At 42.4% G+C, this 25949-nt stretch overlaps 2 protein-coding genes across 2 annotated transcripts; both read right to left on the reverse strand.

Moving 5' to 3' along the window:
* Window positions 1–375: 375 nt before the first annotated feature.
* Window positions 376–11058, reverse strand: sfxn5b (sideroflexin 5b). Its single transcript, XM_076739254.1, has 14 exons — window positions 10714–11058; window positions 6829–6897; window positions 6423–6500; window positions 6272–6298; window positions 6108–6162; window positions 5985–6010; window positions 5770–5823; window positions 5408–5464; window positions 5115–5180; window positions 4776–4866; window positions 4295–4410; window positions 3981–4066; window positions 2666–2783; window positions 376–2388 (listed from the first exon to the last, which is right to left on the reverse strand). The coding sequence occupies exons 1-14, from the start codon at window positions 10768–10770 to the stop codon at window positions 2311–2313; spliced, it is 978 nt and encodes a 325-aa protein (XP_076595369.1). The 5' UTR covers window positions 10771–11058; the 3' UTR covers window positions 376–2310.
* Window positions 11059–12224: 1166 nt separating this feature from the next.
* On the reverse strand, window positions 12225–25817 carry rab11fip5b (RAB11 family interacting protein 5b (class I)). Its single transcript, XM_076739397.1, has 6 exons — window positions 24556–25817; window positions 20802–21325; window positions 19641–20250; window positions 16442–18952; window positions 15246–15381; window positions 12225–13560 (listed from the first exon to the last, which is right to left on the reverse strand). The coding sequence occupies exons 1-6, from the start codon at window positions 24933–24935 to the stop codon at window positions 13300–13302; spliced, it is 4422 nt and encodes a 1473-aa protein (XP_076595512.1). The 5' UTR covers window positions 24936–25817; the 3' UTR covers window positions 12225–13299.
* Between the last annotated feature and the right edge of the window lie 132 nt (window positions 25818–25949).

Here is a 25949-nt window from a genome sequence, read left to right on the forward strand (position 1 = left end):
ATTCATTAATTTGTTCATTATTTCCTTGATTAATCGATTAATTGTTTGATCAATGTAATGTTAGAAAATAGTAAGAATTTTCTGGATCCTCAGTTAGAAAACTTCTTAAAATATTTGTCATTTATCAAATTAGTCACAGTTCCTCATTTCCCGTTAATTGAGTAACCATTTAATTGACTAGTTAATTGAGAAACAGATTGCATATCAATAAAGGTTAAATTAGTGGCAAATTAAAAGGCAAATAAAAGCTAAAATACAGTAAAACCACGATGGTCCTTGTTGAAAGTCCCAGTGCAAAGGAAAACTATCTTCGAGCAACACTAAACAGCTTTCATATAATGACAAGTCTACAAATGAAGTCGTCACAACAGTAAATGGAGAAAAGGTATTTATTGTATATTTTTAGATAATATAGATCAACATTTTACATTGTTTGACTATCAAACATTTAATAACCTTGTACTAGAATTATTATACAAATAATTGAATCAGTAGTATAATATATATGTTGTACTTTTATATTGTACAAAATAAGTAATTCATTAGGAATACAACAGTGGTTTAAGAAACAGTCAGTTGTGGAGTAAAATGTCCTTCCTGCAAGTTAGGAAAGAAAGCTGGTACACAATATTTGGCTGCTGTAGAAAAACAAATGCCAGGACAGTAGAATTCTGCATGTTGTTTCACATTATTGGGGTAAAATACCTGGTGTCTGATCCACCAGTGTAAACAGTGTGTGAGCTGACACACATCTACAGTACAGTCTCCACAGCACAGTACAGCCACTGACAGAGCGTCTTCACATTGGCATCATTGCTCCACAGGGATCCAGTCCTGTGTTATTCCCTCATCAGCATCAAGTGTGCAGAAATATCAGCACTGCAGGTTAGTGCAGACTAATACTTATACCTTGAATCCTATCGATATCAGCATGTTTTGACAGCCAGTCAGTAAGGAGAAACTGCATGACAGAAAGGCCAAAGATAATTTAAGGACACGTTCAGGACTCATGTGCTCATGTCGTTTGTCCAGCAGAGGACACTGATGAGTTTCTATGTTCAGCTTCAAGCCTCATTCAGCCCATATCTGGGTCAAAACTCTTTAATGACCAAATTTAATTTACATTTTTGGGGGTATTTTATGTGTTGAAGCAAAGAAATTAATGTCTCCAAATCAAACTCAGAGAGGGCTGCAGAAATGCTGATTTAAAACAACGTTGACAAATTTGGGGATCGCGGGGTTGTCTGAGGGGTTGTGAGATTTTTCTTTGTGAAATACTCAAATAGTTTACCTCTTTGAGGCCTATAAAAATCATCAAATGAATGTCTTTTTCTGAACTGATCACAACTGGTAAATACTGCATATATGCAACTGGTGACAAAGCAGGTGTAATTTCAATTTTATGCATCATGGCATAAAAATTTTGAGATGGACGTACTTGTTTAGGAGATATTGATCTTAAATAAAAACTAATCCAGTGTTACTTAGCTGTTTAACTAATGGATAACTAACCTGTGGCTGAGCTCCTGTTCATTACTATTATCTTAGCCTGCTAACGACAAAGCCTCCCTTCAGCTGCTCAGGACTGCGTGTACACTGTGCAGCCCTGTTCATTTCAACCATCTCAAGAAGCACCTGTGTTGACAAAAGAGGTTGTTTGAACAATACTGTACATGCACCGTCTCTCAGGAAAGCCTGATGGACAACACTGAAGCATCTATAGTCAGTATTATCTATATCTATACAACAGATCAACAGGTCTAAAACCAAACAGCAGACAGACAAAGCGACTGGTTGTCAAACATAGTGGAGCACTGCACAGCTAAAGAGGCAGATATTTCGCCATGTTGCCCAAGTTCCCTACATCAAAAGGTGATAATGAGTCAGTGATGTGTTTACAGACCTGAAGTGGACAAAAAGTCAGTTATTGCAGGTTTAAACTGGATGTCCAAACCCTTTTTCATTGGGTCAAAAAGCAGCAAAAAGTCACAATACTTGATTGGGCAATATAGTGTGGGATACACTGCGTGGTATATATTAGAGTCATTTTTATTAATACTAAAAAACTGATTTCACAGTAAATATATCTTCATGTCTATATACAGAGCTTCTTCCATTTCTTGGAAACAGCAACAACTCAGAAGAAACCTTGATTCAATCACTTCTGGGATCTTGAGAAGTGTAAAAGAAACAGGTTTGGAGACCCTGGGTTAGTAAATGACGATCTACAGGCTCTGCTGTGCTGGAAAAACCCTACCATAGCTTCTCCCAGACAGCAGCCTCGCTCCTCTCCCACACCACGAACATCCATCATAAACCCTTGTTGTAGGTCACCACCTTGCAATCTGTTGCCATGGCAATCTCCGGCTCGAGGCGAGACACCTCGATCTGCCAAACAAAACAACAACAAAAAAAGACGTAAAGACGGAAGGTAAAATTTTAGCTCTTCATCTCTCTGAGTCTGTCTCTGAGCCTTGAAGATCACTTTGACTTTTTAATTAGACGTGGGAAGGGGCATCTGGAGTAAGAGGTGAATACGGGCTTGTGGGCCGGGTTTGTGCATTTCAAGTGGTGTATAAGTAATCTGAATGTCTTCCCAGCTGCTGCCTCAGCCATCTGGCGTTGAATCAGCGGCAGAAGCAGCTGAACCGACGCTTTACTGTACCTGAGACATCTGGGGGAACAGGCTGATGGCCACAGGCAGCGAGAGGCCGAAGGTAACCAGGCACACAAAGCTGTGGATGGGCAGCAATAACCTGCGGTTGCTCTGCAGGAATCGCAGCCTACACATGTCAAGACAGTGATAAAAAGGAAAACGTGAGCCTTCGGTGAGGATCGATCCCGGATGACTAGTGCGAGTTATTTTTGGAGCTGGAGGAAAAACATCATGTGCAGATTTGAGGGGAGCTATTTTCCACAATTGGTGGGTGGGAGATTTCTCTGTCTGTGTCAAAGTTCCCGTTCTGGGTTTAGTGAGTCACACTGCAGATACACTCTTTTATTAAATTTCACAATAGGAAATCAAGTTAGATTTTTGTTCAGCCTGTGAAAACGCATCAGGCCATTTTATTACATTTCATCCATTTCTGTGTTTTTGACATTTTCTCTGTGACCTACCGCTGCGTGAACACATGCTGAGCAGGTTGGAGCACAACATGTGTTAGCTCTGGCTCATTACACACACAAATATTGGGAATAATTGTTTTAGACTGTAGTCAAATAGACATTACTGTCCTACGAGGACAGAGAGTGATGACTAAGGAGAGGAAAAATGGATTTTGAGGCACGTTAGCCAAAACCTTGAAACACATTAATTAAAAGAATGTAATGTTGTAAATTTGAAACCTTTTATTACAAAATAATATGACAGTAATATTCTGCTTTCGGACAATCTAAACATACATAAAACAAACAATGTAGAAATTACAAAAAACACTGAAACCTTTTGGATGTCTGGGGCTGAGATAGCAGTTAATAGCTACGGTAAGCTAGGCTAATCGTCTTTTAGCGGGACCAGTTTAGCTGCTGTTATTTTTATCATACTTTCATGGGATAACAACTCAATTACAAAGATTTTGGATCGTCAAACTTGATGTTTAAGCTTCAGTTTGCTTGAAACAGGTTGATTAAATATTTTTGTTTTTTAAGTAGTGTTTTGGGCAAAGAAAGTTTTTTAAGTAGTGTTTTGAGCAAAAATGGAAAAAATTGCTGGTTCCAGCTTCTCAAATGTGATTTTAGTCTTTATTTAAAATAGATTGAAATATTTGGGACTTAGACTGTTGCTTGAACAAATTACTTAATTCAAAGACATGAGCTCGGGCTCTGGGAGCTTGTGATGGACATTTTTTCATATTTTTGACATTTTACAGAAAAGAGTAATCAGTTAATTCAGAAAATAATATAACTGCATCAGTAGCAGCCCTAGTTATAAAAAAAAAAAGAAAAAAAAAAACACATGCCAATCACATATTTGTACAAACCTCTCTAGGTAGGACATAATGATGGGGGGCAGCACAAAGATTGGCATCGGCAGGACCACACGTGTGAAGGCGGTCTCCGTGATCGCCTGGGGAAAAAGATGAGAACATTGTGCACACGCTTCATTTCAAATACTGCTGTGAGTTGGATTTAATTTTCCCTTTCATGAGATCAGATGGGCGCTGAGTGATGGGAGCCGAGCAGGAAATGATGCATTTTCGGCACAATCACATTTGCAAAATGCTGAAAAAAAAAACAGCCAGTCAAGTAACAAATATGCAGAGTACGCAAAAAAAAAAAAAAAAATGGCACTCACGTGTCTTGCAGCAATTTTGGAGGATCCCACCACATTCCCATTGTTGTCCAGCACATCAATACCTTCAGATAGCTCACTGTGTCTCATCAGGCCCACATTACAGATGTTCGCACTCGCTGAGGATGGAGACAGAGAGAGAGGCAGCTTTTACAATCTAACACATTTCCACAGGACAAGAGCAGAGGCTGAAGACAAGAAATGCAATCACAGATCTGAAGGAAGCTCTTTAAAAGTACATGAATTGAGAATAAAGACAACCAAATGTGCAATAAAACAGTGTAAAAACTTCATCAAAACCGACATTTTTATACAGAAATGACACAATTAACAAGCTGATTCGTAACATATGGCATCTGAAAAATTAAGTGTGACATAGATGTTGTGGCTCCAACCACCAGAGGGCCACATAATTACCCCCCCCCCACCACCACCACCACCACCACCCTTTATAACTAGCACACAGGGTCCTTTGACAACCCACCTACAGCTGGGAAGGGGACAAATCTCTGTATTATCATTCTGGTGGCAGGGCTCAGCTTGTTGGCCTTCTGAATCAGCACATTCAGTCCCACCTATTGGATCCAAAAAACAGGGCGGTTTCAAATACGCATAACATCAGGAAAGATGCATCAGCTTTGCAACAGGCTTTAAATACTGCGAGGATCCTTCACTGTGGCTAAAACATTGGCATAAACATTGACTTATACTGTATATAAAATACAGCCTAAAACATCATTACAGCTGTTTCTGCAGTGCAAATGCAAAGCAGCTCACTAAATTTACACCTCATGTGCAGGTAAAGCTAAAAAAAAACACTTACCGCGATAGAAACAGCACTGGTCACAGCTCCTACATAGCCTTGAAGGAACTTGGATGTTGGCGTCGGCTGACGAGGGATGAAAGAAATATTATGTCACAGCTTTGCTATAAACTCTCCACAGTGACATTTTCAATTTTACATCAGAAGGCTGAAAGGCTGGCAGAGAGAAATGAGGATGAAATGAGGATAAAACAACACGAAGCGGCATCGAGCCAAAATCTACAGCAACCAAAATGAAAAGATAGGGGTTTTTGAGGAGAATAAAGACGTGAATATCCACTGTGCATTGGTACCTTTGTGGCGTTGCGGTTGGCATAGTTCACACAGGCGTTGTGACTCTGGTTCAGCCACTGTAGGAAAGACATGAGGGAAGGGATGAACCAAGGAAAGAAAGGAAGGAGAATGGAGGGAAGGAAAGGAAGGAAGTAACAAAGGAAGAAAGGGAAAGGAAGGATAGATAGATAGATAGATAGATAGATAGATAGATAGATAGATAGATAGATAGATAGATAGCAGCACTTTATTTAACGTGTCCTTATTCCTGTGTACAACAGGCGAGAAAGCACTGCATGAACACAGTAAAAGTGCGTTTACCAGATGTTCAAAATGTACAGTAAATGCAGTGGATTTACAGTATGTTGGTTATTTACAGTACCTGCCATATAATGGTAGACACCACAGTCTGATTTGGGAGAAGAAGGCCAATGACCTAGATGAGACCAGGGAATAAGAGCTTATTTTTGGGCAAAATAAGTCCAAAGTCTCATTTCATCTATCCCCAAACATGACCGTGTAAATGGATATCTGCACAGCCAAGTCAAGTCCTACGAAATGCGTGATTCACGTGTATGACTTTCATATGGGACTTACAATCGGTGTTCCAAATGGCACATAACCTGCACAAGCGGAGAAGTGATTTTCAGTGTAAAAAACGCTGACAAACGATGGAGAAAGTCCAACAACGTTAGCAAAGATCTTCATCTGCGCTCGTACCTGACATTCGAAATGGCATGAAGATCTTCTCTCCTGTGTCAGGATGAATGATGGCCTGCGTGCAGAGAGCATGACATCATCCTCATGCTGCCAGGAGGCCAGAGGACTTGAATGCATGGAGGTGCAGTTCACCTGGGCTGACTTATGACTGGTGAAGCACTTACCTGCTTGATCTTCTGCGCTTCCCACAGCTGCACAGGTAAGCCATGGAAGTAAAGAGAAGAACTATAATTAATCATTAGGTTTAAATTAGGCTGCATTCACATGTCATCATAATACCTGTACTGCATCACATCAATGTCACAACAGACTCACCTGCAGATCAGAGACTCCAGGTGGAAGCGTGCCATGTTTATAGTCATCAAGTAGTTTAATGCATTCTTTCAACTGTTTCTACAAACAACAGAAAAGAGAAAAATGGGGCTTAATTTCACTCAATGCATTCATGGTTTGAAACATCTGAGAGGCTGCAACCAGCAAACTCTGACAAAAAGCAACTTTAATGATTGATCTCTGTGGACAGACTCATGAATGTACTAATTGTTTGAGTCTAAACCTGAGCATAATAAAATCTGATCATTCATTACATGACTGTTAATTATACTCTGTGTTATGAACCCACTGCACTGAGGTTTGACAGCTGCTCGTGTTAATACAGGAGCACGAACACTCTGCACTGAAACCACAGAGTGCAAACATCTATCAGCAATAAGCAGTTTACCTCGGACACAAACAGGGTGCTGGGGTCAATGATGTCTATGAAGTGTCTCAGACGACCCAGGAATGAACCCTAGAAAAGACGGTAAGACAAAGTTAATTCTTGGTGAAAGCAGACACATAATCACAGCAGAGCTTCCTCCCTCTGTGAATGGATAATTTCACAAGTCCTCTGTCGGTGCTCACTCGACTTCATGTGGACTAGTTGTAAAGTTCTGAAAACAATGCTTTGTCTGTTGCAGCTGCTCATTTGCAAAGTGCATTTATGCATTAATAATGTCAGTTCATTGTGTCTCGTGTAAAAAGGGCCGTGGCCAGAACTGACCCCAACACAAACTGTTTTATTAAGTTACAATACGCAGCAAATACTAATGGTAAATCTCTTCATTTTATTCAAACTTTTGAACTTTTTTTCCCCAAAACAAGCCCTATTCAAAGATACTGACTCTGAATCTGCCTTAAGAAAACATGTTAGCACCTCCTCAGGATGTTAAAATACCCAAATTCCTCCAAACTAAAGACCTGTGTCCTCAGCGGTAGCTTTGGCCCTGTGCTTACTTTGATTTGTTAAAGGAACAGTTCAGTGTCTTGAGAAATATTTTCTGACTTGCCAAGAATTTGTAGAGAATATCGACACCACTTTCATTTCTATATCGCAGATATGAAGCTACAGCCAGGAGATGGTTAGCTTAGCTAAGCAAGCTAATCATGAATAAGTATATTTCATAAAATATCAAACTATTGCTGAATATGTCCATGCAGGGCAACGAATCTTGCAGTCGAAAGCTCTGAATGATCACTAAAAGGCTGTGTGAGTCAGATTTGTCCATGCACAAATCCTTGCTATGTTAATGAAACACAAATACAGAAGTATTTCTTAATCCTGCTGTAAAGAAAACTGAACTGTCACATGCTCAGTGGTGAAATCTCAAGACAAAATGCAGCCAATAAACAAAGGTGTGAAAACGGATGACAAAGTGTTCGCTGTAATCCTGACAAATTACAGCTGAGATGTAAAAGTAAAACGAGCCTTTTGAGACGAACTTTTCAGAAAATGCACAAACTATCCTGACATCAGAACACATTCGTCCGACCGAGGCTTGGAGCTGCCGGTGGAGCGCCCTGTTTTTCTTCCCCCTCGCTGTCTCCATCAGCATGCCAATTGCTGAGTATGTGTGCCAACAGTCTGAAAAGGCCCCAAAGCAGTTTATGCCAAGAGACTCTTTGGCAAACCAGATGGGTGAAAACATGGCAGCTTCAATCAGATTCCCTCTGAGACATTTATCAGTTATGAAGGGCAGAACACGCAGTGGAAAGACAGTGGAACAAACCTCTCTGTATTTTAATTATCTGTTCAGCACCAGGTCTTAATTGAAAAGACGGGAAGCAACATTGGGTCTCTCCTAAAGACGGCACGTAAATAAAATCTTCCTGTTCTGTATCTGTGGGTTTTCTGCCACTATCCTCCCTCCATCACACGTCTCCTCCTCTGACAGGCCATATGTGCTGCAGTGCTGTTTTGTAAGAGTGGGGTAGAGAGAGGATCCGTGTGAGGAGCCTGCTTTAATTATGCATGAGTCTCAGCTCCCCGGAGAGTACACAACAAGGCTAGCAGAGCTGGAGCGCAGCAGAAAGCACAGACAAACTGAGCGAGATTCATGCTGATTCAAGGGCTGGCCTAATTTCAACTGCTTTGATGTAAGGAACTGAAAGTATTACAGCACCTTTATCGAGCCCGCACCAACTTCAGGTTGCAGATGGAGAAATAAAAGAGTTTCTGGGGGTCAGATAGAAAAGATTTTGCACGAGAAAAGAACATATATATGCAGTGCATCATCAACAGCAGCCGGAATCCAAGGATTGATTACATTCCTTACAACGCTGAGAACCGTTCACAAGACAAAGGGTGTAAATAAGCTGTTATTTAGGCTTTTTGTGAACCCTGCAATATCCTGTGTTAATTGGTGTGTTCATGAGCGGGTTATGGAACAACGGGTCCCTGGACACACACATTTAAAAAGGCCTCCGAGCCCTCCTGCACAAGAGCAAGAGCCCAAGACTGAGAGAGGCACAACCAATGACATTTTATGTCTCTTTGTGGTAATTTTGCATCTCTTTATGGCCGTTTTGCCTCTCTGTGTGGTAGTTTTACAGTTGTTTTGCATCTTTCTGTGGTTGTTTTGCATCCTTATTTGTGGCTGTTTTGAGTCCATAACTGTGGAATCTAACATTTTGCATCTTTTTGCAGTCGTTTTGCAGTTGTTTTGGGTCTCTTTGTGACCATTTTGCATCTCTGTGTGGTCACTTTGTGGTAGTTTTGTCTCTTGCTGGTTGTTTTGCATCTCTGCGGTTGTTATGCATCCTTATTTGTGGCCATTGTCAGTCTGTTTGTGGTTGTTTTGTGTCTCTGTGTAGTAGTTTTGCAGTTGTTTTGAGTCGCTTTGTCTTTGCAGTGTGTCTTTGTGACCATTCTGCATCTCTGTGTAGTCACTTTGAGATTGTTTTGCAATTGTCTTCAGAGGGCGAGATAGCACATTTTACAAGTCATCTGCACCAGTGGAACTTGGCTCTGATAGTGGCTCATTGATTTATATATTTATTTAGGTATTTATCATTTTGAGTTTTTCCCTGCTCCAAACTATTGTTACTATATTGCCCTTTAAAAATCCACTATCAGTCAACCTCTAGTTATTTCAAGTCTCTTTGTGGTTATTTTGTGTCTCTTATAGTTGTTTTACATCCCTTTGTGACCATTTGGTATCTCTGTGTTGATATATTGCAGCAGGTTTGCGTCTCTTTGTAGTTGTTCTGGCCCAGAGGCGTCTTGACCCCTTGGACCCCGGGCCTACCCAGGAGACACGCTCAGTTTAAGTGTTCAATTTAACAGAAGCTGCCTTCTTTGTTGGCTTTTTTGTGCTTTTCCGTTGTTTTTCCCTGTTCTCAATTGTGCATTTTGATAATAAATGCTGATTTCAGTTGACCTTTGTAACATTATCTGCATATGGACTTTACTCTTTGCTGCACCACCAGGTAAATAATTTCCTCCGGACTGCTGTGTAATAAATGGCTCTGACAAAAAAAGACACAGAAAGTTAACTGTAACTAACACATGGCTTCCTCGCTTAATGTGCCATCCCGGTTAACATGAAGGTCACGTTATCTCTCAGGGCTGACCAATGCAAATTCATTTTCTGAGGAAGGAAAATTGAGTAATGGGCTTCAGATAAGGCTGGACAGGCCATTAATCTCGATCACAGGTGGGGAAACAGACAGTCTGCAGAAAGCGTACTGGGGAGAAAAAAAAAAAAAAAAAAAAAAAAAGCTTGCGGGTGTTAAAAGTGTGATTAGGGCGAGACTAATGTGCAAAATCACGCGCAAATGTGGACATATTTTATCAGTAATCTCCACCAGCCGTGATTTTAAAGAATAAAATAAAGCTGCAAAAAGAAACACAGCTGCACATTGATTGTGAGAAACTCAAATAAAACGACGGCTGCCTTTCAACTAACGCGCAAGACACCAGTGTGCTGCTGCAGACCTCCATCCTCAGTCTGATATGATCTTTCACGGAGCTGCACCGAGACGGAGGTGTGAAATCTGCCGGAGGAGATGATAAACAGCGATGTGACAGTGCCCACTGACAATTATCCCCACTGCTCAAACTGCAGTGAAGTCAAAACTGATCCAATCACGCGCAGAAGTTCATTATCGGCTCAAAGTTGTTGCGGTTTTCTAACAAAGACTCGGATCGTTGATCAAAGGCAACTTTGGCTCCAAAGTGTCAGCATCCAGAGCGGCAGCAGGGCGGAGGATGGGGCTGTTTTTCCCCCAAAGCCTTCAAAACAAAATCTCATTAATGCACGCGGAACGGAGGACTGAGGGGACTTACCTGGTCGTAGCGGGGTCTTCCGAGCTGGAAAGCAGGACACGCTGCAGATTCCGCCATGACACCGAACTATTTATTTATTAATGAAGTGAATCATGAACGGATTCAAGAAGAGCGAACTACATTCAATGTGTAACTAGTGAAGCGGCCAGCCGCTTTGCCTTTCGGGAAGTGTAGTCCTCTCGTTTGCGTTAACAGTGGCAAAGTTGACCCGCATGACTACACATCCCAAATAATCGATAAGGTGAAAGCTATTGCATAACTGTTCGGATTGATCTTGGCAGAGATGACAGTTGATGCGGCCGTAGATACTCGATTTATCCGCTTCATCAGTACGTGCAGAGGTGTGGCCAGAGGAGAGAGACACGAGCAGCCGGGATGCTTTCAGGTCCACTTGATAATGAAAAAAAAGAAAGGAAGGAAAAAATAACCTGGAGCAAGAAAATGAAGAGTTTGTCACCACACTGGACACTTTCATTATGTTCCTGTCACAGTGACCAAAGGCAAAAGGCTGCTGCTGCAAACTGATGAGGCTCTGTTAAATGTGCAGTAGTCCTTCACTTTGTGATAAACCTTAATCATGCTGCACATTTTATTAGTACTCCAAAAAATGAAGAATCAATCAGGATTAACTTAATGTTGAAACCTCAATAAACTAAATATCGCACATTCAATAAGACTTAATGTCTTCATTAAGCCAGTCGTGGAAAGCAAGTACCACGACTGCACCTGCACAGTTTTCAAGGTACTTCTACTTCATTTGAGTGTTTTCATTTTATACTTTGAAGATTCTACATTGAAAATGATCCTCTTACATGTAAATGCATCAATAATAATAAAAAAAAAAAAATACAAGAACATCACAGCGTCAGAGGTATTCTGCTGCATAAGTTGTGCTTTTACATTTTGATTTTACTTAAGTAGTTAAGCAGTAGTTGTGAATGCTTTTACTTGTAATGGAGAATTTCTACAGCAATATTGATCCTCCTACCAATGGAGACATTTTTTTACGATGACATCTTTACCACCGATGGGTAGAAAAATAAGCTGCTGCTCAGTCTTTTTGTGAGAGCGCTCAGCCTGCCTAGTCTCAACAGGAAAGGGACCAAATCTCCAGAGTCCATAGACAAAAAAAAAAAAAAAAAAAGCCTGTGCAGTTTTATTTTGTTTTAGAGCAGAAATGAATGTTAATCAGCATTTCACAATCAGGTCCGTGTGAAGAGAGAGACAAAGAGGTCAGCGGTGCAAAGCTAACCTGACAATACACTGCAGTTTTGCAATAGACTCACTTCACAACAATAATATCTCTAATTAATTAGATATAGATTTTGGAGTCATGGATTCAGATCTCTAGAGAATTTGCAAAGTGGGTCCATGCTGAAACAGCAGGTTTCCACCCAGACTGTGTAGTGAGCACTGCCCTCTAGTGGAGAGCAGCGTACCCTACATACCAAAAACAAACTGGGTGTAATGGATTTGTGTCACTGGACCGACAACAAAAAGACTTTAGAAACTTTGGTTCATGTGCACTTTATTTTATTACAGTACAGTCCTGCGGTCGTTGTAAAGCATTGCAAGTAGCTACAGTGGTTTGTACTAGAGTTTGTACTAGAGAATATATTATCATGACAAAAGTGTTTTATAGAAATAACTTAGAATACGCACATTAATGCGTGGATGCTGTGTTATCTCTACAGCCAAATGTTGCTATTTCAACAAAAGAAAATGCAAAAATGGACGACATAACCCCCAAAAAATACTTAGACATTCTTGTTGTTGCAGCGTGGAACAAGAAGTAAGGATTTCATGAACACATTGACTAAAAATGGAAAAACAAGTCTTCATCTTCTTCAGTCCGTCGGGGCACAAACATGAACACTGTTTTTTTGCTTATCATACAATGTTAATACAGAAACATCTCTTTTTCATAGTATCCACACTGCAGCGCAGCATCTATGATGTGATGCTATTTTTTTCAGCATTTCTTTAAGCCTGTTTGAAAATATGTCATTGACTCAAGTTAACCTTTGTGCACTTGGCATTTCATAAAACCGTTTTTGGTGGAAATCTTGTGTCAAATGTTGTTTTTGCACTTTGACAGCTGCAATGTTTAAGGTTACTTGAGCTAAAATCATATTTTCCAGAGGAATAACAGCACATTAAATGCACTTCCAGAACATGTTTTGTCTTGCCTGTATTTTATTTTAATGCATATGTGAAAGCAGTGAGTTTAACATTTAAATAGACAACAGCTGACTACCTTAAATCATCCTAGTAAGCATGAGTAAAATTAGCTTTTGCATCTGCTTTGATTGAAGCTTTTTCCCATAGTGCTTTGTTCTGTTCTCTGTTCGTGCCAAATTGGTATAGTAACCAGCATGCATGTTGGGTAATATCATGTCTACATCAACAAGGCAGTATTAGCAGTGAGGAGACCTGGATTATTGTGAGATCAGACTTTGTGGAGTATTTGTTTGTCTCAAGAACAGTGCTTCCCAATCTTAAATAATGACCCTGTGTTTTGCACCCAGTCTTAATGAAACAGTATCATACATCATGTGCAATACATCACACACGCCAGCACTGCCGTCACTTGTGTCTAGTGCGCACTTGAAGCAGCGTGGGTGTCTGCTCCATGATCCGCAGTAAAAGATTATCAATGTAGTCCTCCAGGTCTCGAACCTGTAACTTGACCTTTTTCAGCTCCGCCTCACATTTGTGCAGCTGCGCCTCCTGCTGCTCGGAGGCCGCCTGCTGCTTCTGCATGTCCATCTCCTGCTGCAGCAGCAGGGAGATCAGCTCCATGTTGGTCAGGTGCTGGTACTGGGCCGAGTTGTCCACTGTCACCTCCTGCGAAAGACAGAAAGGGAACAGTACAGATGTAGGAAACCATACATATATGTGTGAACTTGTTACTGCCTTTAGTTTGTACCACTCTCATATCTGTCCATTCAGTATGAGCCTACAGCCAGGACACAGTTAGCTTAGCTTAGCATGAAGATTAGAAGCAGGAGTAAACCTTGCTCAATACAAAAGTAGACATCTATTTTTGCACAGACTAAATGAATGAGACACAACATGTAAGCTTTTTACTTTTGGACAGAGCCAGGCTAGCTGTTTCCCCCTGTTTCCAGTCTTTGTGCTAAGCTAAGATAAGCTAACTGTCTCCTGTCTTTGGCCTTTTATTTACCATACAGACATGAGAGTGGCATGAATATTCTTGTCGAACTCTCAACCAGACAGCAAATAAGCATTTTTCCCAAAATGTTGAAATATTCTTTTAGGTGACAAACTGTGATCAAAATGTCTTACTACAATATTAAATGGCTGACCACGGTGCATCGTGGGGTGTTTACACAGTAAAAAATGAAGTGAGTCACTGGAAACAATGAAGTCATCACAACAGTTACGCTCCCGCAGTGAGTTTATGAACACTGCTGGTTTTAATAAAAGCTCATGGAAGCATTAAATAGTCTGTGGACCTCACGGCTTTCTGTAATTTAGTATGACATGTTAATAACTTAATTCTTCCGCTGTTTGCACACAGTGAGCCTCGCACAGCATTATGGGTACATTTTGAAAACTGACTGTTGATAGGTGACATAACAAATTGTAATGAGTCTGCCCACCAACTCAAATACAGAAATTACTACACTGCACAATTTTCTTGGCTTGATTTTTGTCGTATTATGTTGCCAGACATGACATATAGTGGTTACTGAAACATCTCAATGCAGAAGTTTCAAACACGAATGGTACGAATGTTGTTATTCTATCTGCAAAAAGTAACTCTGTAATGACCAGTAGGGCTGAGGCTTTATTTTTTAACTACAGTTTCAGCCCCATCAGAATTCACCTCAGCTATAACAGAAACGTGTTATACATAAAACAGGTCATATTATCCTAAGACGTAATTAAAAGTAAAATCCCTGAATTTTCCCTAAAAGGCATCCTGAACCAGCCATATCACCTTCTTCCCTGACACGCTGTTACAGAAACAGTCCACAGTGCTGCAGAGGAGGCTAGAAACATAATTTTAGGACGTGAAAACTCTTATCTGGGCCAAAGTATTATGTCACACTTGAGAGGAGTCATGGGATCAGCATTTCTCTCCCCGGTGTTGAAAGTAGCTTCAGTCTAACAGGGAGCTGGAAGGTAGCAGCTGCACACTTTCATGCAGTGGTGGAGGAGGTATTCAGATGTTACAGTAAAAGTACTAATACTGTGTTACAAGTAAAAGTCCCGCATTGAAAATATGAGGAAAAGTGTGTATGATGAGGAAAATGTATGTAAAAAAAACGAAGGTACACCATGCAGAAAAACTGTCCCTGTGATTGTTTCACTATTACATCATTAAATTATTAATATTCATGCCTTGATGCAGAAGCAGGATTTTGCTGTTACTTTTCATTTTTAACTATTTATGGGACTGCAGCTAATGATTGTTTTCATCATGGATTAATCTGCTGATTATTTTCTCATTCACACAGGTCAGAAAGGGTCGATAAAGGTGTCATGTTTTAGTTTCACAGTACCTGACTCTTCTCAGGTTCTACTGAAACCTGGTGTGCGGAGCGTCCAGGGTTGATGGTGGACTTCAGCTTCTCCAGAACCGAACGACCCTCCTTCTTCTCTAATTGGCTGGACGTTAATGGCTTCACTGGATGAGGTCTGCAAAGTAAAGAGGTCAGCACTAGTATTTCAACACAGGCACACTGTACGTTTACTGCAAGTGCATGAATGTCTCTTAATGGCTGATCCTGTGTGGTGAAACGATGGCAAGTTACTGTACGTCAGCTCATTCAGCAGCTATAAGTGAACTTCACACGCGCTTCCTGAAAAAGCTCAACCTATCAAAGCAGATCACACGTTGAAACGAGGAATTCGTGAGTGCAGTGACTGGCTTGCTACAGCGGTGATTGTACCACAACAGCCAGTGAGGCAAGCAAATGTTTCGAGACAGAAAATCAGGATGGAAGCTCGAGTTCAAAGTAAAGCTATTTTGCCATCACAGCAGAGAGAAATGCTGAGTTTCTGACATAACTTTATTATTGACACATTAAAAGGGGATCATTAAATGGCTGAGTGACAGTGACTTTATTGTTTGTTTCTAGGCCAAAAAACATCTTTTCTAAATATGACGTTTTCTCTCCTGCATCTGCTGCAAACAGTGTAAACAAAAAGATTGTGCATATCTAACAAAGTGCATTAATTATTTGTTTCCTGAGACTGAACCCAGGTGTGCCACTAAACAGCTGCCACGCCATAAATATCTATAGTTCCTTTAGTCATTGAATGCATCCCTGAGTTTACATCATATGTACAAGTATTGTTCTTTTGTTCTAGTAATACACCCCTACAGGACAAGTTAGCTTTCACTATCTGGACGTAATGTGTCAAGTAGCAGTTGTTGAATTTAGGCAGAGCAAAGTGTAGGAAAGCCAACAAAATTACAATAGCCGACAAGAAGCTGAATAATGAGATGAATAACATAAATGTGAAGAAGCAAAGCCAAGAACAACAGCAGGTATCATCCAACCACTTTGGATGATGAAAAAGACAGAACTCAAATAAGTGCAGTCAACGTCAAACAAGCCAGGCCGACAGTAAACAAAGCAACCAGGGCAACAAAATTAAAACGAATACCATTACTTTGTTTTGTATTGTTATTCCAGTCTACTACTGCTTGTGTAAACCTACATATGTCATATCCTAGTGTGAGGGTTCTCACCTGCTCTCCTGACGGGGCAGGTTGCTAGCTGGCTGTGTCTCCTCAGGCAAAAGTGAGTGCCGTGCATCGACCAGGGGCTGGTCAGTGGTGGAGGTGGTAGAGTAGGAGGAGGAAGAGGTGTAGGGGGCCACGGCCAGAGTGGTGCTGGCTCCAGGACTGGGCCCCATGCTTGAGGGACGTATGGAGGGGCAACAGAAAGGGGTAGGGTGGAGCGTGGCCTGTGCATCGGCTGACAGGGAGAGTTCACAAGGCATGGAGGGAGAAGAGGGTTCAGGCTCTTGCAAAGATTGCCCAATCTTTGCCTTTGAAGGGGTTCTGGAGTTTGGTGCTACTTTTGCATGAAGGTCTTCAAAACTGATGTCAGAGGATTTTCCTATTACATGACTGCCAGCCAGAAGAGACGGTGCCTTGTCTTCTGAGGATAGTTGTGAATTTGGCTCATTGCGATGGTCTTTGTCGGTGGTGTCTCCTCGCAAATCTGTGTGTTTATTAAATGCCAGTAAGGTGGAAAGAGCCGATTTTGTGGGCTGGTATGATAATGGTCCTTCGCTGACTCCTGAAATATTCTGAACGAGGGACAACAGCTGTTCAAACTCTCTGTCTCCGCTTTTGCTTTGGTTGTTTGGGCTGCCACTGCTGTTCTGTCGGGACACTCCTTTTGGTCTGAAACGTGCACTAACCACACCAGAAAAGGCCTCCTTCTGGTGAAGCGAGCCTTGTGGGTTTCCATTATCATCAAAGTCCTTTTGTCTCTTTTTAAAATCATCAACAGTTCTTGTTATGTCTGCTCGGGATTCAAGATCAGGTGGATTAGATGTTTGATTTTTTGATGACAAAGCAGCCAACTCTCTGCTGTTTACCCTGGAGTTACCTTGTGTTTTATCCACTTCACATCGACAATCTTGACAGTTGTCTTGGCAAACTGGAGAGACTTTGCACAGTTTGTTAGCTGATGCGGTTATTTCAAAGGAAGAGTTCATCTCAGGTATGTAGGTGTCTTTCAAAGTGAACACGTCCTGAGCTGTGGTCACCGTGTCTGCTTGGTAAGCGGCTGTCAGTGAATCTTCTGACGGCTGTGGAAAGGTGCCCCCAAGACTGTTGATGCCTTTAAGAGTATCAATCACCTCTGATTGGGAAGAACCATCTGAATCAATAAAACTAAAATCGGAGTTATTCATGTTCATGTTCAGATCTCCTAAAGTTAGTGAGAAAGACACATTGTTGTTGATGCACATGGTTTCAGGTGGATTAGACTCTGTCTCCTCCTCTGGAGAGGTTGTATCATCTAGAACCTTTGCATCTGGCTTTGAGGGAGTAGTTGACGACAAGTTCAAAAGGTCTGCAACAGATATTTCCCTATCAAGGGCCATTTTAGGTCCCGAGTTCATAGATGTGATCTTATTTCCGGACATTTCTTCCGCATTCGTGGATAAACGATGACTGTTCACCTTGGGTTGTCCATAGTTTCCTCTACACATACGTCCATACAAGTCTTGCTCAAACAGCATCCCTCCCCAGCAGTCAGTTTCATCTTCCAGAGGTTCATATTTGAACTTTTTGAGCTTCTCTTCAGACACGAATCCCGGTGAAGTAATATTTGTGTATGGTTGAGAGTTAACGCTGAGGGAGTCAGAGGCCTCGCTGCTGGTGTGAGGGTCTGGAGACGTACTGTTTCTTTTGCAGTCTCCTTCTCTTCCATGTTGCAGAGAGGCCACTCCCGTCTGAGAGAGGAGGTAGGCTTCTTTATGGACGGCTAGCTCTTGACCTCTGTGCAGCCAGCCATCGGAGTAAATCTCGTTCACTGAATTTCTTAAAAGTCTCCTTGGAGGCAAAGGTGGAGGCTCTTCTTCACATGTTTGCAGCTCTTGTGCATGATTGTTGGTATTAACTGGAAGATAACTTTGTCTATGAAAGGATGTCGGACTGGTTCTCTGCTGTTTCTGGGGGATACTCCCTTTTGGTGAGTTGAGCCTGCTTGAGGCAAAGGCATCAAAGGAGTCATCCCATTCTCCTGCACTCTCTGACATGGAGCAAGGAGCGGAGTGGTTAGGGGAGTTAGGTGTGGCTGCTTTGGGTAGTAATGCAGGGAGAGATATCTGTCTAGCTACTGGCCTGGGGCGCTCCCGCTTTATGGAAGCCATATTTGTAGCATTAAGGTCATGGGCAGGGTTGGGTGTGCAGGGCTGGGAGGGCAGAGTTGTGTAATGAAAGGGGGATGAGCCAGAAGTGGAGCAAGGTGCAAAAGGAGGGGACCTCTGTGACTCTTCATCTATAAGCTCCTCAAAAAAGGGGTTGCGTTGCATATGTGAGGGGAAAGGGTTGGAAGGGGAGATGGGGGTTAAGGAGGGAGAGGGAGAGGGGGTGAAGGGATTGGTGTGATTGCAGTCATCAGGAGAGACATGACCGGAGGGGGAGGCAGAGGGAGAGGAGCACGGAGGGGGTACAGGGGAGCGAGGAGGGAGGGGAGGGGGTACATCTGAGCTGCTTTCTACCTTAGGAGAAACTTCCAGCCTGTAGAGGAAAATAGGGCACAATAGCTTAGCTTAGTTAATGATGTGCCAGGTTACCAAACGGGGAACATCTTTCTTACACAAACAGAGAAGACAACCAAAATATGAGCTGGTATTCCACAACAAAGTGGGACATTTCTGTTACCTAGAAAGCTCCATCAGTAGATATACAACTGGTCAAATGAAAGAATTATGAAAACACAAGAGAACACAAAATCAATCCAAAAAAAAAAAAGCAAAGCACGTTTGCAAAAGAACCAAGCAAAGAAAAAAAAATGCATCGTTGCCATTCAAGACCGTTCAAGATCTGCACTGGCAGCTATTCTGTTGGGTGAGCTCATCTCAACATGGAATGATTTTCTGCACATCTTTCTGCGAGAGCATTTCTCTAAGCCGCAGTGATGTTGCATCCTTAATAGAGAAACGAAGACACGCTGGTAAAGAAAATGGAAATGCTGGAGTGCTATCTGTGGAAAATATAGCATGAGATAATGATACAGCATGGTTGTAAAATGGAGAAAAGTAAATCAATTCCATTTTCAAATGAGCAGGGAGCAGAGCGAACACTGAACTCAGGACACCCAACTGAACACAGACCTCCCGCGTGCCCGTTGTTGTGCCTGGGTAGAAAGTGCATTCATCAAACACTGTCTAGCCCAGAGACAAGCCTAAAAATGACTCTGACTCACCTTGGTTTGTTCTGGGAGTCTCCGGAGCCAAACCAGCCCCGAAGCCTCCCCTCAGACGTCGAAGTGGCCTGGTTCTGGTCTGACTTAGATGGGAGAGAATCACTCCTTCCACCGGAGAATAACGTCTTTCTCAGCTTCCTCCCTTTATCAGGTGAATCAGCAGTAGAGGAGACGCCTGGCATCACAGTCTGCACAGGGTGACTACCTATCTGAGCTTGTTGAATGGGTGAAGACGACGCCTGAGCTTCCTTCTCTTCCTCCTTTTCCTCTTTCTTCATCTTGTCGAAGGACCAGCGTCGGCTCTCAGCGAAGGAACCTTTGTCGTCGCTTCTCTTGGTGAGGTTCTGCAGGGAGCGGGACAGCGGGGAGCACTTCTCCAGCAGGACCAGCTTGGACGGGTGGGCTCCTGAGCTTCTTGGGGTGGACGGCTCGGAGTCGTAGACGTGGCTTCCGTTTATACACAAGGAAGACTTGGACTGAGTCATGGTGTGACCCTTGAGAGACTCCACCGCAAGATTTGTTCGAGGGAAGGCTGTTGTGATTTTACTAGCTTCGTCGCTGAAGGCTCGCTTGTGTGTGAGAACCTTTGTGGTGTGCTGGCTGGTTAGCACTGTTGGAAGGAAGGAGAACTGAGTTAGCGCACTGTTGGTTTATCCAAGCTTTTTGTTGCCTGCTGCAGCTACTCGAGGTCAATGAGATCACTGAGAGTGAACCGAAAACAGTTGAGAGCAGTAAAACCAAAACAAAGAGCTGAAAGATGCTAAAACTTCATAGAGCTGAAGGGGAAAGATGAGTCGGATGATAGTTCTCTGCAAACTCCATAACAAGATTGACTCCTTTCACAAGTCGTAATCTGATCCAGTTCTAACATAAAACATCAGTCAGTGCAGCTTTAAAAACAGCTCACCAGTGGTGGAAAGTACTGTACTGCAGATCCTGATCAGCTTGTTTCATGATCAATTTAGTTAATATATGAGGACCTAAAACAATAAGGATGCTCATTAAAGACACTGAATAGCATTCACTGTGTGAAATGGTCCTAATTTCCAGAGAGGAGGCCCACCCCTGCTATAAAACACAAATCATGATTCATTATCAGGCAATACCACCTTCACCAGCCTTCATGTCACACACACACATATAAATAAGGCCAAACCTTACCTTTTTTAGCTAAATCTGTCTCTCCGTAGTGGGCGTCCACTCTCACTTTGCTCGTGTAGATGGGAGAGCTGGGGGGGTCTGACAGCAGATCCAGACTGGGTGGAGGGTTTTCGCTGGCCATGGAAGACACACTGCTCTCTGAAGCCAGCGATGAGCATGACCTCGTGTCAGATGACTTGCGCAGCCTTCCTTTGAAGAAATCTTTCATCTTGCTCCTCTTCTCCTCTGCTACTCCCACATCTGGCGACTCCACCGCCCCTCCGCCCTCCTCCCCAAATGGCTGCCCAACTGATCCCGACAGGGCGGCATAGCGGCCTGGCACAATGGCCGAGGAAGACTCCATGTCCCCCCTCTTCCTCCCAGTGACTCGATCCTTGAGCTTGCCAAAAGCAGAGCGAGGCTTGTCCTTCATGGTGAGGTCGAACATGCTGGCTGTCATGTTGTTGCGAGTGAACTGGACCGTTACCTGAAGTTCACCACGTTCCTTCTCCTTCCTTCCCGCCTTCGAGTTCAGCTTGAACCATCTGGAGCCACAAAGGAAAAGGGAAAGTCAACCTCCACACTGTGACAACCAGTCTTATGCCACTGATTTAAATAAATACGTTAGTTAAGCATGACATCTGAAGCACAATTCAGAGGCTGCTCGCGTTATCTGCCCGTACTTAGGGACAAAACAGCGACAACAAAAAAAAAAACATTGATTTCCTTTTGGCAATGCTTCCCACATATTACATAATCTGAAAATACTGCTCAGGGGATTGCACTCAAAATCTTTAACAACAAACAATCCTCAGAGCAGGAAATCAGAGCCCAAATTCCACCCACTGATGTGCACGGGCTGTATAAGACACTGGCAATACTGTATGAAGAGTCAACCAATGAAATCCTCCCTCTGCTCCTGCCTCCTAAATCCTTTAAGCAGACAAGAGAAAGTGTCGTTGAGCCAAAACTAACAGCAGGAATTCACTGAGCGTCGACAGGGTGGAGAGGCCACAATCAAAGCCAGATGTGTTGCTTTACTCTGGTCTGCTCCTCAGTGCTGATAGTGGAAGTGTTTCACATCGTACTGGTGGGTCGTGCTGCACCAGCTGTGCCACATTTTCAGGATACATTAGAAGTGTAAACAAAAGAAGCTACAGTATGTGACTCAATCACAACTAAGTGACTCAGTTTAGAGGATTCTGCAACACAAGCCTGTTAACAACTCCATTCAAGTAGCATAATTTGTATTTATACACTAAAAGGTTCAACTTTATATGAATGAGAAATGACTGCTGTGATACGAAATCAGTTTTTCTGAATACTATATAAATTAAATACACTTGTGCATCTGTGGAATTTTGTTTAAATCAATAAAACAGAGAAAACAGAGAGCTGTTTCTGTTATTTAATCTACCCTCACTGATATAAATGGGTTGGGCGAAATAATAGAATCACCTGTCAATATAATTCAAAACAACAGCACCACAAACGACACCAAAATGACTGTAGAGTTGAACTGACGCCTCTCTAAATCTAAACATTTTAACCTTCATGGAGGGAAAGATTTACGGGACTGCATTAGCATCAGCACGGTGTGCCTAATAAACTGGCAACTAAGCATATATACAGAATTTTTTTGTTAAGTTTATTAATTTGAAATTTAAAAAATCTAAATTAATCATTTCAAATATTTTCAAAATAACCTGTAATAAATTTACATGCACATAAACAGCATATTTCCTAATTGTCTTAACTCAAGAGGAGGACATTTACTCCATAAATTGAGAAGAAAAGGTCACAGGTAATGAGAGAAAAGACAATTAATTGTGTTTTATTATATTATATTTTGATTATATTAGCATTCAGTGCCTTTAATTTATAAGAACAGTAGATGGATCAGAGTTCATACTACATAGAGGCCACGATGACACAGATTCATCTGATGAACTGACTCATGAACACATCGCTGTTCATGAGGCTGGATGATGTAACAGCTTCAGTCCCATTAAAGCTCTGTTAGTTAATTATCATGGACCAGACTTTTCTTTTACATCTCCACTTTCATGAAGTTTCAAATCTGAATCTACTGTCACTCCTCCTCACGTCCTTTATTTCCGTGCATCGATACCAAGTTTGATAGCTTTGCCTTTCCAAAAGCCACAGCTGCATAAAACTGTGGGATTTCCTGGTTACTGCTTTTTCAATAATTTAGTCAAAAAAGATTTTTTGGGACTATTCCTTCTCTGTCCTAACAGCAGCCATTAAATAATAAATATATATTTCACTCAGTGCCAGAAAGAATGCAACACTCAACTAAACATACTGTATAACTTTAAATTAGCTGTAGTACAACAGAAGTACTTGAGGACACATTTAAAGGGTTTACTTATGTTGGGGTCTTAAAGTGTCTACTGAAAGTGTTTTTGCCACTGTTGTTCTAAGTGTCTACAACACTATGGACATCCCTACAGAGACAGACCTTTCCGATGGGGAACCAAAACGTTCATATTGTTCTGTTCAAAACCACCAGACTCCTTTGACAAAAACAGTAATTTAATTTGGATAACACAGGAGGTGCTGGTCTTCCACTGCCTCAATCAGTTAGTTTGTTTGTGTCTGTTTAGTTCAGATCCGAACTATCGTGTGAAAACACCAAAGTCACACAAACAACCTAACCGATGGAGGCAGCGGCAGACCAGCAACTCCTGTGTTCTGCAACCTAAAATTAACATTTTGGTGAAAGAGGTCTGCTGGCTTTAAACAGAGCGCTATGATGGCTGTTTCTGGTTAAGCCAAAAGGATCTTACGCTTTAACAAAAAGGTCTAACTGTTTAAGGATCCTTTGCATGTTGTCAGACATTTAGAAAAACAATCTGAGCCTGTCAGTGACAAAAAAGCACTTTTAGTGCACATAATTTGATGGGTACATTTGCCCCCAAGGATTATGTGCAGCCATTGCAGCTCGAACTGTGTCTGCTATCTAAGGTGATCTATGGGACCAATTCCAAAACTTTTGTACATATTAGTCATTTAGACCCAATAGTAAAAGTAGGGCCCGGGTTTATAAATACTGGAGTTACCCTTTAATGCTGTATTAATGGAAATGGAGGATGTGCATTGTGTGCATGATGGAGGCATTCTGGCTAAAATCATTACTTGTTCCATAGTGGATCCCATCTCGATGATTTGCTGCCCAGTAAATGATGTCAGTCTAGAGGGTCAGGATCTAATGCACTTAGGGTTCAAGCTTTAGCAGAGAAATTTCTGGCATCCTGCAACACATCAGACTTCACTGTTGAACTCTTATCCTGATTGTCAGTGACACTACTCACGGCTGATAATCAGTGTACTATGAGTCAAAGCAGGTGAGTGGAGAAAATAACAGGCTGATGAATGAACTACATCATTTGAATGAAGATCTCCATGGAAAGTTGCATGTCATCCTGCTGTAATGTTTACTACATAACTGATTGTATCCTCAAGTACATGTATTATCAGGATTAATATCCAGCAGTATCTAAACATTAGTGATGTAAATTTTAATCTAGCAGTATCATACAGGCTCTAGGAGTCTGAAATGGGCCGTTCTGCATAATGAGTGCTGTGGTACTTTAAGTGTATTTTACCTCAGTAAGCTTTAGAAGGACTTTTACATGGAACAGAGTATTTCTACTCTGTGGTATTGCTGCTTTTACTTTAAGGTCTACTCATAAATACAGGGCACAGTAAAGTGACAAACTGCAGACTGCATCGAGATTGAAACACAACGTACTCATCTCGAGGACACATTCCGTCTTGAAATATCTTATCGAGAGGGATGATGGTTTGACCGAGAAACACGTCGAGTCCGATCAGGACCCGGTGCATGACGGTGAGGACCAGGTCCCCGCTCCCCGGGGGGTGGACGCTCCGGCCGCCGTCCTCCAGGATCCCCGGGAGCAGCTCGAAGCAGCACTCCTCGTTCCACTCGGGCACCTCCGCCTTCTCCACCAGCCCGGTGGTGTACTTCTCCTTGCCCACCTGGATGATGGTGTAGAGGTAGCGGCTGCCGTGCTTGCCCTTGGTTCGCAGTCCTCTTGCACGGAGGACGGTGACATTCACATGAGTGGGCACCCATCGCTGATCATCGTCCAGGTCTATCAGTGACATCATCTTGCACCGCTGCACAGTGGGCGCCTTTGAGTCCCTCAATAATCCTGCTTTCACTTCTTGTCGGATGATCAGGAGATCATTCCCTTTGCGATGAGTTTCCGTGCTGCGCAAAAACACCTCTGCAGAACGTCTCCAAAGTCCCCCGAGCCTGTAAAGGTTTACCCGAGATCAGTTTTCAGACAGCGGACCCGGGCCTCAGATCAGCGTCAAGCTCCGTAGGTCAATCCCAAATTCAGTCAATGCAAAGCAAGTGAGCCGAGCCGCGTCCTCAAACCCCCGCAAGTCCACGCCGCGCTCATGTCGCATCAGTTAGTTTACTGTCCGAAATCTGCTCATTGTGTTCACGGCCCGCCCTCTTCCAGAGCAGCAGGCCCGCATTCAGGGAGCGAGATGCCGCAGAATTAAAGAGAAACACCCAGCCGAGGCTCAGAGAGATCCACAGACACACAGGGCACAGCTCACTGCTGCGCTGTCACAGAGCGCACATGTGCGCACACAGCGCACATCCAGCAGCTCGTTTACGGGTGAAACAACACAAAATGCGCTCACTGGAGTTTCTGGGAGGAACCCTCCGTGAAAAGTACAAATAATCAGCAGCTCATTCTGATTAATCTCTGATTCCAACCAAAATGAGGAGTGACAGTAATGAGCTATAAAACACAGCTGGACAAACCAAGTGCATTTTAAAACTGGTTAAAAATGCAAATGTGACAATTCATATGAATTGTTTTTCTTCTAACTATCAATAAAATCTCAATATTTTTTTTTAATCTATGCACACATTTCGGTATTTTACCCTCCTTCTCGTGGACCTGTCCTTTAACTTAAAAAGACAGTACAGTCCTCCGCTGATGCTGCTGGAGGAGCTTCCACTGCCGAGCTGCGTCACTTTTACGGCCATCCTTCAAACTACGATGCCATCTGGTGGAGATCACTGACACCTCAGCGCGAGAGGAGTGGAGACAAAAGACAGCAACTTGATGCACACGAGCATGAATGGAAGAGGGCTGGTGG

This window comes from Chaetodon auriga, chromosome 9 (assembly GCF_051107435.1).
Source record: "Chaetodon auriga isolate fChaAug3 chromosome 9, fChaAug3.hap1, whole genome shotgun sequence".
Classification (NCBI taxonomy): Eukaryota; Metazoa; Chordata; class Actinopteri; order Chaetodontiformes; family Chaetodontidae; genus Chaetodon; species Chaetodon auriga.

Coding starts and splice junctions, on each gene's coding strand:
- sfxn5b (XM_076739254.1), bottom strand. CDS start 10,770: ATGGCGGAATCTGCAGCGTGTCCTGCTTTCCAGCTCGGAAGACCCCGC. Junction 6,898..10,713: donor GAAGACCCCGCTACGACCAG/GTAAGTCCCCTC, acceptor CGTCTTTTCTAG/GGTTCATTCCTGGGTCGTCT. Junction 6,501..6,828: donor GCACCCTGTTTGTGTCCGAG/GTAAACTGCTTA, acceptor TGTTGTTTGTAG/AAACAGTTGAAAGAATGCAT.
- rab11fip5b (XM_076739397.1), bottom strand. CDS start 24,935: ATGATGTCACTGATAGACCTGGACGATGATCAGCGATGGGTGCCCACT. Junction 21,326..24,555: donor GGAATGTGTCCTCGAGATGA/GTACGTTGTGTT, acceptor TTGTGGCTCCAG/ATGGTTCAAGCTGAACTCGA. Junction 15,382..16,441: donor CTGCCCCGTCAGGAGAGCAG/GTGAGAACCCTC, acceptor TTTACTTTGCAG/ACCTCATCCAGTGAAGCCAT.